This window comes from Sus scrofa, chromosome 6 (genome assembly GCF_000003025.6).
Source record: "Sus scrofa isolate TJ Tabasco breed Duroc chromosome 6, Sscrofa11.1, whole genome shotgun sequence".
Classification (NCBI taxonomy): Eukaryota; Metazoa; Chordata; class Mammalia; order Artiodactyla; family Suidae; genus Sus; species Sus scrofa.
The window spans coordinates 26,101,671-26,117,474 of NC_010448.4; the positions used below are offsets into that span (position 1 = coordinate 26,101,671).

Here is a 15,804-nt window from a genome sequence, read left to right on the forward strand (position 1 = left end):
TCCGATTAGACTCCTAGCCTGGGAACCTCCATATGCCGCAAGTACAACCCTAAAAAGCAACAAACAAACAAGCAAACAGAAATCCTTTGGTGGTTTTGGTGACAGTAATTCTGAAGAGAAAATGGTCCAACATCTCTTTGGGGGGCACTTGCATTACCATGACCCTAACCCTAACCCTAACCCTAACCCTGACCCTGAGGTGTGTTCCATCTTGCTTCAAGGCCAGACTTGAGAGTCTCTTCTTGGTCTCAAACAGGTCACATCCTCTCTGCTTCCTTCTTACAGACCCAGAGAACCAATTCTCTCCAGTCTTCTCTGCTTTGAAACTGCCTCCTCCCCATTTTCCCACTTCTCATGGCCAAGTCTACCATTTCCTTATTATTTTGGTTAAACTCGTGGGCTCATTTTGTTTATGTGCTTTTAAAGTTAAAATCTGGAGGAAGAAAAAACTTAACTATGGCCAATTTCATTTTTTTTTCAAATATGACTCAGAATAGATTCATTGCTGTCTTCAATGAATTATTTTACTTACATTCCTAATAACTTTAAACATTATTTTATTTCTAATTTATAAAGAAACTGAGGTACCAAAAGATTAAATGGCTTACCTGATATTACACAACTACCAAAAAGTCAAGCTTTTATAGACTTTATTGCTAATATGCATGAGGAAATAGAGATGAATTTGCAAAACAGCAAAAGCTGGGACTTAAGAAAGTTACAGAATTCTTAAAAGACCTCCATTAAACTTTTTTGGGTTGGCTTCTTTGGTATAAAATAGCTCTTCCATTTTTCTGTTTATTGTCTTTATGTCCCCATCCTTTACTCAAGGAAGGTCAAATTATGTCATTCTTTGGCAAAAGCTATGTTGCTATAATTGTTTAAAAATGCATGATATAGTTAACTTCTCAAAATAGTTCAAAGTTTTGAAAATGAATCATGTTTCAAACAGTCATCAACAGCAGGCCAATTTGCCTGGCATTAAGTGGTTTCCTAGATGCAGAATTTACCAAATGTTTTCACTTTGTTCCATCATTTATTCCTGACAGCATCTAAGAATCACAAAGGAACTAAACATTTCTTGGGGAACTTCTTGATGCTCATAATCACGATTATCTTTTATCAAGCCCCTTTATGCACCAGGCACTCTGTTAAGACTGTATATTCACTATCATATTTGACTCTCATGGCAACTCTGCGAAGTAGGGGTTACTATCGCAAGCCTTCTTAATGAGGATAATCAGGCTCAGGAAAGTTAAGTCATGTTCCTAAGGTTACAAACTTAGTAATTAGCAGAACAAAAGTGTTCCTGCCTTTAAAAACCACACCAGTGGAAGCAGCGAAGTCCATTTTCCATTTAGTGGCTAGATCTTCTTGATGAAGCAGGCAGATATCACAGGATCCAGAAGACAGAGCAGCTCTGATGACCTCCTCGCTGTAATTCAGACAAGCTCTCATCATCTGTCAAGGTCGTAAAGGAACATTTTGCTTCTGACGCCCTCGTGAGGATAGTACACCCATAGCCATTTGGGACTGTTTTCTGTCACGCTCCAATAAAATGTAGAGATGCCATTCAATGCACAAATGAACTCAACCAACACCGGGTACTAACCGGACCGCACACCTTGGGGCAGTTCTGAAGAAGCCCAGCAGGAGCGCACCCACGGTAGACAGAGCAGCAGCGTAATTCAGGAAGACAGAATGAAAAGAGCTACTGACTGAGGATTTCGGGAAACAGTCATGAGGTCTCTATGACAAAGGCAGGACACTTTTCTTCTTTGTATCTCTCTTTGTCTTTGTTCTTCTATAAAATTAGCTCTGTGGGAGTTCCCCTGTGGCTCACGGAAACCAACCTGACTAGTATCCATGAGGATGCAGGTTCAATTCCTGGCCTAGCTCAGTGGGTTAAGTAATCCAGCATTGCCATGAGCTGTGTGTAGGTCACAGACAAAGCTCAGATTCCATGTTGCTGTGGGTGTTGTGTAGGCTGGCAGCTGCAGCTCCGATTCAGCCCCTAGCCTGGGAACTTCCATATGTCACAGGTGCAACCTTAAAAAAGCCAAAAAAATAAATAAATAAATAAAAAAAAAAAAGCTTTGTGAGTTTAGGAGATCCTTGGAATGTATAGATTTTTAGGAGATTATTTGTTTTGTTTCTATAATCTAACATAAGATATATTCCCCCCAATTTTAAAATATAAAACCAATTCTAAAATTGTGTGTATGTGTAATTAAATCAAGGATATAAGGAAGCATGTTGGAGAATTCTCAAAACTTGGACTATTTATGATAGTCATGTACTGAGGGTTTAACGCATGGTAATGCGTTGAATGTTCTGTATATGTTGTTTCTAACAAGAATGGGAGAGAATACCATCGCCATTGTGTCGATGAGCAAACCGAGGTTTTGTGAGGCTGAATAACTTGCTCAAAGTCATTCCTCTCCCAACCCACACTGGTCAGATGCCAGAGTGTTCCCTTTCTCACTGGCTAGAACTGTGCCTCCTCCGACCCTGCAGAGCACATTTCTAGCGCCGGCCCCCATGGCAGGGCACCCGCCTTCGGTGGTGTGATCCAGTGGCAACCTAAAGCCAGACATAGCCTATGTCCAAGACTCAAGCCAACTTGCAGCCAGTATGAACCTGGGATATATGATCAGATGAAGGTGCTCTGCTTGGTGAGGCGCCTTAGACAGTGAAGACCTGGGGGACATGCGACCTTTTCGGAAGATGTGTTGATGGGTCCACCCAAGTCAGGGGCGTAGGCTCTGGTTCTTTGTGTTTCAGGTTGCTTTGCTAAACTCCCAGCTGACCTGCATTACTCTCCGACGAGCCTGATTAAACACCAGCTTCTTTTGACCCCAGGTGTTTTCAGGCTCCAGGCAGCCAGCTCCTGCATCACTCCAAGTAAATAGACCTCCATTCCAGGGAGGACCGTCGTTACGGACATGCTCCCACTCCCCAGACCAGAGAAGGGGGCATGCGGGTACCTGTTGGCTCCTGATACGTGTCACGCTCATCGCAAAGCAACTTAACAAGGTCAGTAGCCTCCCCATTTTGCAGATGAGCAAAGTGAGGGTTAGAGGAGGCAATGCTCTCCCCACGCTGAATCTGTGTTTCGGAACCTGCCCTGCCTGCCCCCAGAGCCAGTCTTCTCTTCCCAACGCTGTTCCTTTTTCACTGTTTCCTTCAAGCACCCAGGGCCTCTTTGGTGTCTCAAGCCAGTGCAGAGTGACTTTCCTCTTGCAAGTTCGGCATAAACTCCAAAGAGCTCATCTTTGCTCTCTGGGAGAAGTCCTCTCTTGGATCTGAGATGTGAAGTTTGGTTGCAAAGCTGGATCCGTGTGCAGTGCAGGCAGTAACGCTGCTTGAGGGTGTGGGGTGCTCACTGGTTAGACGCCAGCTGGCTCAGGGGACCGTCTCTCTTCCCTTTTCTGGAGCAAGCAACGTTAAGTCTGGCCATGCTTGTCTGCTTTGGTGCCCAATTCCATAGCCATTTCAAGTCTTTTCTCTCCCCAAAATGAGCATTTACTCTCCCATGGATCACTCCTTTGATATTTCTATCCATGTAGCTCCAGCTTAAAAACAAATCAGGAGTGATATTCTGTTACTCTATTTTCAGCTATAGCTCATAATGTGGCGTAAAGCTTGTCATTGTCTGAGAAACATATCCCTGTGCAGGGAACCCATTGGACACCAGAATGAAATTGACTAAATAAAAGCCGTTTCACTGAACAATTTGCAAATATCACTGCTTCTTGCCAAGCCTTTTTGGCAAAACTGTCTTCAGTGACTGGAGAGCTTTTCCAGCCAGAAAGAGATTTGGGTTACCTTATGCTTCGTGCTCTCATTTTTCTGATATAAATACTTTCATTAAAGCCACATAAGTCTCAGACAATAGAAATGTCATTCAGGGAGACATTTGCATTTATTTTTCAGGAAATATTATTCAGTTTTTCCTTTTCGTAGAGAGGGGAGGGAACTTATTTTAGAGCCCTGAGCCGTATTTGCAAGAGATGGGCTGCACTGCAATTGAAGCGTTGTGTGTTTGTGTGTGTGGCGGGGGAGGGGGGGGAGGTGTTGCTGGAGCCCTGTTTGCTAGAGGAAAGTGAATGAGAGTCTCCCTCATAGAGGTTGAAGTTGTGGAAAGGATCTCTTTGAGACAGGAAAGAACTAGGGCCTGAGGGATAATTGTCAAGATCCTGGCATGCACATCAATGGCCGTGGATTCTGGTCCAAATCTCACCAACAAATGGTAGCATGATGTTATAAATTAAGTATTTATATATGTGTAGAGCTTTATTAAGTTAAAAATTGAACAGAAAAGAATTGTTTAGAAAGAAGAGGAAAAACACACCACCTAAATCTCAGCCCCCACAGAGCTTAGACATGTCATTTTGCCTCTCTAAACCTTGGAGTTTTCAATCTATAAAATTGGATAAAAAAGAAGCAACCACTTAAACTGATACTTATGTGATCATGCGACAGATTCCAAATGAAACTTAAGACAATATGTAATTAGTCCAGTTTTCTACTTGACAAAATCAAAGCTCTTCCAGTTAACCACTCTCTTGAGGCATATTTTAGTGGCATTTTCTAAGGGAAGATGCCATCACGAACAGAACAATTCCTTCCCTTTCCTTCCTGGAGCTTAGAGTCTAGTGACTAAGATCACACAGCTAAAATGTGAGCATCTGGAGTTCCCATCGTGGCTTAGTGGTTAACGAATCCGACTAGGAACCATGAGGTTGCGGGTTCGATCCCTGGCCTTGCTCAGTGGGTTAAGGCTCTGGCGTTGCCGTGAGCTGTGGTGTAGGTCGCAGACATGGCTCTGATCCTGCGTTGCTGTGGATGTGGTGTAGGTTGGCAGCTAAAGCTCCGATAGACCCCTAGCCTGGGAACCTCCATATGCCACGGGAGTGGCCCTAGAAAAGGCAAAAAGACAAAAAAAAAAAAAAGTGAGCATCTGAACTAGATACCCGGGCCCCTTGGGCTGAAGACGGCCTTCCTAGGGTTTTGCTCTGCCCAGGACGGTCCCAACTGACAGCTGACCTTCAAACATAATTAGTAATAGTCGGTGGGCTCGTTTGGATGTTGAATTACATGCTTATACTACCAGCGATGCCCGGGGTTCCTTCCAAGACATAGAGCTGGACAACTTTTTAGAACACCCAGATGAAACTAGGGCAGGGCACCTGCCAAAAAGTTTTAGTCCAACAGAGGTTTAAATTTTTTTTTCTCTGGAATAAACAGTTCGCTGACCCAGAGAGTCAGAATGGGAGGTAGAAGTCATTCCTCAGAGACATGGAAGATTTAGAGCTGCTCCAGGGCTCTTATGAGACGATCTCAGCCAGCCCTGTTTACAGTTGAAAATCGAGGCCCAGAAAGAGGAGCTGACTTGCAGAAGGTTCATCTCAACATGAAGGAAATCTTTAGATGCAGGATAATAACCACGTTTTCTGGACTCCAGTCCAGTCTCCTCGCAGTCTTCCTGCTGTCTCCATGGGAGACTGGTTCTCACAGGAAGCCGTCATTGTAAAGGAAGGAAAGAGAAACCAGAGTAATAAAGGGCAGGAATGTTGGAAGAGGGAACTCTTTGATTCTTGGAAGGTGTTTGCAAGGAGAGAAGGAAGCAAACTTCCAGTTCTCTTTTATTCTTTTAAGTTGCTTTTAAATTCTTATTCTTTTCTGTTTTCATGTACATGGGTAGGATTTTTTTCCATAGTGTAATATCCACAAATAGGTAATTATATAAATATATAATACGTATCAAAACTCTAATTCCACCACTAACAGATAAGCCTGATTAAAACTCCAGGGGTAAAGCCTTCCAGATGTTATCTATGCAAACCCGTATTTTCTTTGTTGCTGTAATAAGATTCCGACTGTTCATATTATCAGGTAGTCTCTTGTTTGTTTGTTTGTTTTTAATTTGTTTTAGCCCACTTAACCATATGTCTAACCTTGCTGGTAAAATTCTCTGAGGCTTCCAGAGGTGATTTGAGGAGGACAAAAGCAGCTTTCTTCTCACTCCAGCCCCGGAATATCCTTCCCCAATCTCCTGTTGATGCCAGGAGTTCCATTAGAGAGCCTCTGAGTGCATGGTGCTGCATGGATTAGCATGCAGATGCCCACAAGAGAGGCAGGACACGAGGCCTTTATCAGTAATTGAAATCCTAGCCCCAGCAAGCTGATTGGATCCTACTCTGCAGGCAGCCAGAGAGGAGGTTTCTGGCAGGAGGGAGGGAGGATTGGAAAAGGGGCTGCAGTATGTGTGTCACAGGGAGGAAGGTGGTGAAGAGCGAGCTCTAGACACTGCTCTTCCTCAGGAGGCCCAGCAGGGAGAGGTGAATGCACTGCAGCAAAGTCTGAGCCCAGACAATGGGAGAGGGACAGCCCAATAGAATGGAGCTAAGAGAGCAAACAGAAGATGCCCTCAGCCCCAAATGCTGCCTTCTGGGCTGAACAGCAGCCTCAACGTTAAAAATGCAGTGCTGGTGTTGCTGTTCATATCTGCCTTCCTTTCCTGCTTCCCTCCTGTCTCCCTCCTTTCCTCCCTCTTCCCTCTTCTCCCTTCTTTCATCCCTCTCCCCACTCATGCCTCCTTCCCTCCCTCCTTCCCTTCCTTCCTTCCTTCTCTCTTTCACGCAATCACCCCTTGGCTTATTTAGCACAGACCCACCAAGTGCCCGGAGCTTCCCTGCATGCTGGCCTGTGATAATGAGTACGGCAGACTCAGTCTTGCCCCCATGAAGCTGACAACCCAGTGGCAGAGTCAGACTTTGAACACGCAGATAATTGCATAATTAAATCGTGTTATAAGTGCTCAGGGTAAAGGAGGCAAATCACAGTGTTTCAGAAGAGTCACAGAGCAGGGATGGCCCATTGACGCGGTGATATTGAAAGGAAGGCCGAAGAATGAGCAGGACCCAGCCTGGCAGAGAGACGAGGGAGGGGCCCTCGGTGGGGGTGGGGGAGGACTGCCTGGACAAAGGCCTGGAGGCTGGAAGGAGCAGAGTGCTTAGGAAGGTGGGAGCCCAGGCTCTGTGCTGGAGTTTCTCCAGCAGTTGCAGGGGAGCCAGAGCTGAAGGCCCTATAGAATCTGTTAAGGACTTGAGATATTTGAAGAATTTTTATGCAGAAAAGTCCTATTTTCCTATTTATTTTTAAAAGTTATTTCGGCTACTCTGTGGAGAATGTTGACTCAGTGTTTTTAAAAATTATTTCTCTTCTTCTCCTCGCTCTCTTTTTTTAAAAAAAAACAAAACAAAACAATTTATAGATAAGAAAATAAACTCCCATTAATATTTTTTAAAAGGCCAGAGTGTACTTGTTGTCTCTCCGGGGTCAGAGTGCTCTCTATTCCGTGGAAATTTTCTGAGGTTCCAAACAATTCTTAACTGAGCCAAAGTTGTGCTTCTGACGAATAATGTCTCATATTTGGGGAGATACTTATTATCTGGCATTTCTTTAAGACATGCGTATAGGTATCACTTTTTTTTTTCCTATTTAAAAAATGAAATCCTTATAGCATCTTTATGCAGGAAATGTTGTGGTATTTCTCATTTGATGAACTAGGGTCATAACAGACTCACTCAATCCTCCCCCCAAACTGGAATTGGTTCCCTTTGCCCGAAACCTGTGCTGCTGCTGATTTTGCCATATGGTTCTGCCCAAGGGACCGGCTGGCCCCCAGATTCTCCCCCATCTGCTAACTCTGGACCCAAATAGTATGGGCTACAGGTCAAATTGTGGACCTTGAATGACAGTGATTTTCTCATATTTAGAAAAAATACTTCAGTGTGGAAGAGAAACTTCTGGGTGTCTAGAAAATCTTAGCACGATGAGGAAAAAAAATGAACTTTTATCAGCTGCTTCTGTCTGCCGCTGCTTGGGCTCTGGTAACAACTGATGGCTTAAAAAGGGATAATGTCTGTTGGTGATTCTCACTGACAGCGTCAAGATTGGAGGAGTTGGATGGCACCTCCTGAGCTACAGGGCCCTCCGTGGAGCATCTGGTCCAGCCCTTTGCCTTCAGGCTGGGGCAAGCCTCATCAATCAACCTGTCCATCAATGTACAGGTACCTGGTAAGGCGTTCAGGAACGTAGTTGTGGGGTGGCATTTAGGTTCAAGAAACAATTGGAGAACGCTGAAGTGTGTATTAGATTGCAAAGCAAACATTCTTTCCAGACTGAAGAACACAAAAACCTCCACAATTTATAATCGTAATTTCTATAATAATTAGAAGAACCATGGACTGACAACAGTGAATTGAAAGCAACATGGGGATTTTCAAAAAGACAATTTTTAAGACATAGCGTTTTTATGACTCCCAACATCGCTCTGTGTTTGTTGCCTCCACGCAAAACCAGTGGGCTCTGTTTTACCCCAGGATCTCAAGCTGACAGATGGTCATTTCTTTTCACTCGATCAACTGTTCCTCTTTCTGTAGGCATTAAACATCAGTTCTCTGAGTGTTCACTTCTCTACAGATGACATTATATATATTCAATTATATCGCAGGATCTGCTCACTGAAGAAAATAGGGAAATTATAGATAAGTAGAAACAAACATTGCAAGTGCCAAATACAACAAATTTGATATTATGACAAATTGCAGTTTTTTTCTTCTTCATCTTCTTTTTCTCTTGGTTGTGTCCTCAGCACACGGAAATTCCTGGTCCAGGGATCAAACCTGTACCATAGCTGTGACCTGAGCTGTTGCAATGACAATGCCAGATCCTTAACCCAACTGCACTACAAGGGAAACCCCTTCATCTTTTTTTTTTTTTTTTCTTTTTGTCTTTTCTAGGGCCATACCCACAGCATATGGAGGTCCCCGGGCTAGGGGTCTAATTGGAGCTATAGCCACTGGCCTACACCACAGCCATAGCCATGCCAGATCCAAGCCACGTCTGTGACCTACACCACATCTCACAGCAATGCTGGATCCTTAACCCACTGAGCGTGGCCAGGGATCAAACCTGCAACCTCATGGTTCCTGGTTGGATTCAATAACCACTGAGCCATGACGGGAACTCCTCCTTCATCTTCTGTTTAATTTTTCTTTTGGCTCAAATAAAATACTTATGCATAAGTTGAAATTTAGAGGAGTTGAAGAACCAAGCAGTAATTAGTTTAAAAATGCATGGAGTTCCCATTGTGGCTCAGCGGTAACAGAGCACTAGTATCCATGAGGACACAGGTTTTATTCCTGGCCTTGCTCAGTGGGTTAAGGATCCAGTGTTGCTGTGAACTGCAGTGCAGGTCAGACAAGGCTTGGATCTGGCACTGCTGTGGTTGTGGTGTAGGTTGGCAGCTGCAGCTCCAATTTGACCCTAGCCTGGGAACTTCCATATGCTGTGGTTGTGTCCCTAACAAGACAAAAACAAAATAATAATTTAAAAAATAAAAGTGCAAATAAAGGATTTCCCTGGTGGCTCAGTTGGGTTAAGGATTGACCATTGTCACTGCTGTGGCTCTGGTTACAGCTGTGGCAAGGGTTGGCTCCCCTGGCCAGGGAGCTTCCACATGCCATGGGCACGGCCAAAAAAATGCAAATAAATCTATTAAAAGTATTGATATATTTGTCTTCCGGCTCTAGGCATTTAATATAAGCATTATATTACTAATAAGTAACTTTTTTTGTTACTTAACACTTAACATTTTTTTTGTTTTTTTTTACTACTCGAATTTTTTTGATGTTTATAGTTGTACAACATTCATCACAACACAATTTTATAGCATTTCCATCTCAAATCCCCAGCCCTTCCCCCCACCCCCAACTGTCTCATTTGGAAATCATGAGTTTTTCAAAGTCTGTGAGTCAGTACCTGTTCTGCAAATCTCTTAACATTTTTTAACACAGATACTGTTCCATGTCATTACATTATCTTTTTAATATCACTTTATTTTATTTACATTTTTAAAAATTTTCCTTGACTTAAAATATGTTAGTTTCAGGTTACAGCAAGGTGATTCACTTATGTGTATGTGTGTGTGTGTGTGTCTGTGTGTCTGTGTGTATGTATTCTTTTTTAGATTCTTTTCCATTATAGATTATTACAAGATACTGAGTGCAGTTCCCTGTGCTGTACAGTAGGTCCTTGCTGGTTCTCTATTTTATATGTAGTAGTGTATATATTTTAATCTCAAACTCCTGTTTTATCCCTCCCTCTTTCCCCCTTTGGTAATCATAAGTTTGTTTTCTGTGGTTCTATTTCTTGTTTGTAAATAATTGTATCATTTTTTAAAATTTTCATTTGTATCATTTTTAGATTCCACATATAGGTGATGAATATGCTTTTTGTCTTTGGCTTATTTTACTTAGTACAATAATCTCTAGTTGCATCCATGTTTTTGGAAATGGCATTATTTTATTTCTTATGGGTAATATTCCATTGTATATAAACACAATATTTGCTTTATCCATTCATCTGTCAATGGACATTTAGATTGCTTCCATGTCTTGGCTATTTTAATTAGTGCTGCTGTGAACTTTGGGGTGCATGCATATTTTTGAATTATAGTTTTGTCTGAATACATGCCCAGGAATGGGATTGGAGGATCATATCGTAACTCCATTTTTATTTTTTAAAGGAATTTCCATTCTGTACTCCATAGTGGCTCTACCAATTTACATTCCCACCAGCGGTGCAGGAATATAGACGTTTTGATATTGACCATTCTGATAAGAGTGAGGTGATACCTCATTGTAGTTTTGATTTGAATTTCTCTCATAATTAGCAGTGTTGAGCATCTTTTCATGTGCCTGTTGGCCATCTGCATATCTTCTTCAGAGATCTTTTGCCCATTTTTTGATGGGGTTGTTGATTTTTTGGTATTAATATATATGAGCTGTTTGTATATTTTGGAGACTAACCCCTTATTGGTCACATTGTTTGCAGATATTTTCTCCCTTGCCTTAACGTGTGTCTTTTTGTTTTGTATATAGTTTCCTTTGCTGTGCAAAAGCTTTGTCATTTTATTTATTTTTTATTTTTATTTATTTTTTATTTTTTTATTTTTTTTTTATTTTCCCACTGTACAGCAAGGGGGTCAGGTTATCCTTACATGTATACATTACAATTACATTTTTTCCCCCACCCTTTCTTCTGTTGCAACATGAGTATCTAGACATAGTTCTCAATGCTACTCAGCAGGATCTCCTTGTAAATCTATTCTAAGTTGTGTCTGATAAGCCCAAGCTCCCGATCCCTCCCACTCCCTCCCCCTCCCATCAGGCAGCCACAAGTCTCTTACCTCATTTTAAAAAGGAAGATACGATTCACATTTCATTGACTATCTTCGATTATTAGTGTTGAACTTTGCTTTCCATGTGCCCATGCCCTCTTATTTCTAACTATATACTTTCTGTTCTTTTCCCTTGCTAATGTGCGTATTAGAGTCCTATTGTTGTTTTCTATACCAGCTTGCATAAGATCTTTATGTATTAAAAATATCAACTCTTGGACTACTATATATGCCGAAAGGTTTTTCTAGCCTAAATCTTGTTTTTATTATTTACTTATTTAGGTTTTGTAATATATGTCCCATATATCCTTGAATAAGGGTTCTAAACCCAATTCCAGTTTGTGGGAGTATGGTGTGGGGGGTGGCTGTGGATTTCGAAGCAATTATCTGATACCAGCTGAGTGTCTTCAATTCACCTCAATTGGCTGTGACAGTTTCTCAGACTTTCCTTGATTCTGATGATCTTGAGCTTATTTGGGATGTACTTTCAAATATTTCTTTTCTCTTTTTTTTGCTTTTTTTTTTTTTTTTTTTTTTTTTGGTCTTTTTAGGGCCACACCTGCAGCATATCAAAGTTCCCAGGCCAGCGGTCTAATCGGAGCTGTAGCCAACGGCCTATGCCACAGCCTCAGCAACGCCAGATCCGAGCTGCGTCTGCGACCTACACCACAGCTCATGGCATCGCCGGATCCTTAACCCACTGAGCAAGGCCAGGGATTGAATCCGCAACCTCATGGTTCAGATATTTTCTAATGTTGCTTAATTGAAATTCACCTAGTTTTTTTCTCGTGAATCCCACTAGAATTGGGGGTTTGGGGGAGGAAGAACAACAGAGGTGAAGTGCCATCTTCGTCACATCCTAGAGGATACATGCTGTTGATGTGACTCAGCTTGCCACTGTTGGTGTTGATCTTGATCACCTGGGGGAGGCAGCGCTTGTTGGGGGTCTCCCTATTAAGTTACTACCCCTCCCCCCCTTTTCCACACTGTATTCTTTGGAAGAATGGCACTACTCAGCCCACACTTGGGGTGGGGAGTTAGGCTTTATCCACCTCCTTGAGGGTGAAATATCTACGTAAATCATTTATGTATGAGAGAGTTGTCTCTTCTTTCCCATCTATGTATTGGTTCAGTCATTTATATAGTGTGGACTCATGGATATTTGTTTTATACTTTGGGTTGTAATCTAAGACTACTTTGTTTATGTTGTTGCTGAGTTTGTTCTGGCTTTGGCCATTGAAAACTCTTTCAGTATACTCCTGTATCTTTTTGACATATTTCCATCATTGCGGGTTTTCTTGCTTTATAACTTTGCTATTGATCATTCTCTGTACCTGCCTATGGATACAATGGTTGGGCTGTATGTGGCAATTTTGTGTGTGTGTGTGTATTTTAAATTGTCATCTGACTAATGCTGATGATGGTTTAGCCAGAGAAATCATAAAAGAGAGCTTGAAACAATAAGACAGGAACTTGATTTGATGGGAAAAACCCTTTCCTTGCAATTAGACCAGGGTTTCAAAATCATTATGAGAGATGATTACCTTAATGGCCTCAATAATTCATGTTTCCCAGACCCCATGCCTTATGAAGATCACAACCCCTCTAGGCTTGACAATGAACTCCTTTGACTAATGGGGTGTAAGCTAATTTGATACAAGAAAGGTTTGATAAGCTCTTGCCCACAAGCTTGCACTCTAGAATTCTGTTACTACTGTGTAAAAAAACGGGGGCTATCCTGCTAGAAAGGAGATATAAAAGAGACTAACACTGGAGTTGACAGCTCCAGCCCAGTGGGTATGTAAAAGCAGCCATGTTGAAACCATTAGCCTCACTTGGCCACCTGATGACTGTGTGCACATTGCAGCAGCAGGGTCTCTGGGGAGAGTCTACCAGAGGAACTAACTGCCCAGCCAAGCTCAGCTCCAAATGCAAAACCATGAGGAAAAAAAAAAAAGGCACTGTTTGTAATCTAATATGTTTGGGGTAGTTTGTGGTGTTGAAAAAGATAGACCCAAGATTTATACCAGAAATGGGCTTAGTGGATAGTGTGGGTATCCATGTGGATAGTGTATGTTTGTTTTTATCATTTCAGCCTGTTGTTGTAACTCCCTGAACTTCCATTATCTTTCTACTCTATGGGAAAAACAATACCCCCTCCTGCTCCATCAACTTGAGCATGATACCAAATGAGATTGTGCTTATCAAATGTCCCAGCCAGGGCTGGAATATGGAACTGGCTCTCACCGAAGCTTCCTCTGCCTCAACCATTTTACTAAAGCAGAGGCACAAGAATATTTCTTCCTTTCTCAAACATGATGTTAGCTAAATCAGAGACACTTTGCAAATACAGAACTTTGCAAATTAGGCTCATTTGATGCAGCAGAAAGGGGCTCATGAACCAGTGCTTCATCCTGCACTGGTAAAACCTGTAGTCTGGGGTGTGATGGTTCAGTGCTCACGGGACAGTCTGATGAGGCCTTCCTTCCAATGCCATTTATCTTTGGACTTATAAAGGCATGTGCCTGCAGAGATCAAATAAAGCCAGACCTAGCTTTTACTCCTCATTTTTCAGCACCTACAAGAAATCCTCAGTGCCAGGCTATGTTTTGTAGATTTAATGCCAGAGTATAAATATGTGCCTTGGAACCAGGTATCTGTGACCTGGTATAGGGGACTCCAGCATTCTAGAAGAGCACAGATGTCTGGGAAATGGGGACAGAGTCAGTGCTCAGTTCTTTCTGTTGGAAGACAAGTTATGTGGAAACTTTCTGGGCTTAGTTTTGGTTGAGTTAAAAGCATTCAAGACTGAGACTGGACTGGTTCACTGGCATCATGAATTCACCTCAAATCTTTCTCTGTCTCTCTCTCACCCTATTAGATGTCACCGTGTCCAAAGTGACAAATTGAGTGCAGTCAGCTGTGTATCAGGACATGTTGGGAAAATGGTGTGGTGTTCAAGTTCTGACCCATTAACAAAGTAATTATTTAAATGATCTGTGTCTCAATGTTTCTTGGTCTGCCAAGTTGGGGTTAGGCAACTTCACTTCTTAAATTTCATTCAGAGTTTTAATGCATAGGCGTGATCCATGCACACGTATAAAGAAACACAAATACACCCATGTAAATAACCACACACAAACATATGCCCAGGTGCACGTGTAAACACACCTGCATATGCATCTTTATGCATACAAAAACGTGTTCTCTGTCATCACCATCCACTGCTATTGACTGTTTTTATATCACCTTCTAGCATCATTTTTAGCAGGACTCAGCCTAGGAGTAAGACAAGCTGATGGGGCCCTGCCAGAGTGCCCAGTAGGTACCCAGATGTAGGAGTGAGGATGGTGAGCATCAGAGGGAACCTGGGGGAGAGGAGTTCAGCATGCCTGAGGATGCACAGGCCCTTCCCATCCTCCCTCAGTAAAATTGTCACATTTACTCTCAGAAGGGGGCAGTCAAAACATCTAGAAGTCCTGGGTCCTGGCTCCAGCTGTTCCACGGCCTGACTCTGTGACGTTGCACAAATCACTTTTCTTCCTGGAGCCTTAGTTTCTGACTCTCTAAAATGAGACGACAGAGACTTCCAGTTCTAGCCAAGATGGAGTAAACTCACTGTGTCCTATCTCCCCTCCTGATTGTAACTAAAGTGTGTAAGCTGAATGCAAAGTGCAACTACCTGAAATCTCCAAAAAGTAAACCTTTGCAGGTTGACTGAGGGAGGAAGTGGGAATTTGAGGAGTGAGCAGTATGGCAGTGAGATGTTTTTTCCACCTTTATCTCCCAGGATTGGCCAGGCAGAGAAGAGCACATCAGGTGTGGTCAGCAAAACTTCTGAGATAAATTCTCTTGAGTTAGAAGAAGGGCCGCAGTGAACTGGCTAAGTATGGGCTCACTGTAAGCCAGAGAGCCAGTTTCTAATCATCTTCTCCCCCTAGTTTTATTGGTAAATTTAAGGTGTGTAATATGATGATTTGATACATGCATGTATTGCAAAATGATTATCACAATTAGGTTACATAAGCAAATGAGATCCTGCTGTATAGCACAGGGAACTCTAGTCACTTGTGGTGGAATGTGATGGAGTATAGTGTGAGAAAAAGATATATATTTGCTGTACAGCAGAAATTGACAGGACATTGTAAATCAACTATAATAGAAAAAATAAAAAATCTTTTAAAAAGTTAGGTTAGTTAGCAGCTCCATCCCCTCACATGATTATCATTTTATTGCAATGATACCATTTAAAATTTACTTTCTTAACAACTTTCATGTATACAATACCTTTTTTTTTTCCTTTTCTCTCTCCTGGCTGTGTGCAGAGGTCAGCTTGTCCTGTTGCATGATGGTGGCAGCAGTGCAGAGATATGGGCAATTAAAGTCCCCAGAACAAAACCCATCTCTATGGTCACATAGCAAATACTCTGGGGGGAAAAAAAAAGGGAGTTCCCATCATGGCACAGAGGAAATGAATCTGACTAGGAACTATGAGGTTGCAGGTTCGATCCCTGGCCTCACTCAGTGGGTTTAGGACCTGGCGTTGCCATGAG

General features: G+C 42.2%; 1 protein-coding gene across 1 annotated transcript in view; it reads left to right on the forward strand.

Moving 5' to 3' along the window:
- Window positions 1-15,804, forward strand: part of LOC106507571 — a 292,237-nt gene that overhangs the window by 166,829 nt on the left and 109,604 nt on the right. The window contains exon 5 of the mRNA XM_021097535.1: window positions 2,863-3,036. Within this exon, the coding sequence (XP_020953194.1) occupies window positions 2,863-3,036 (174 nt within the window). The remainder of the gene's footprint in view (window positions 1-2,862; window positions 3,037-15,804) is intronic.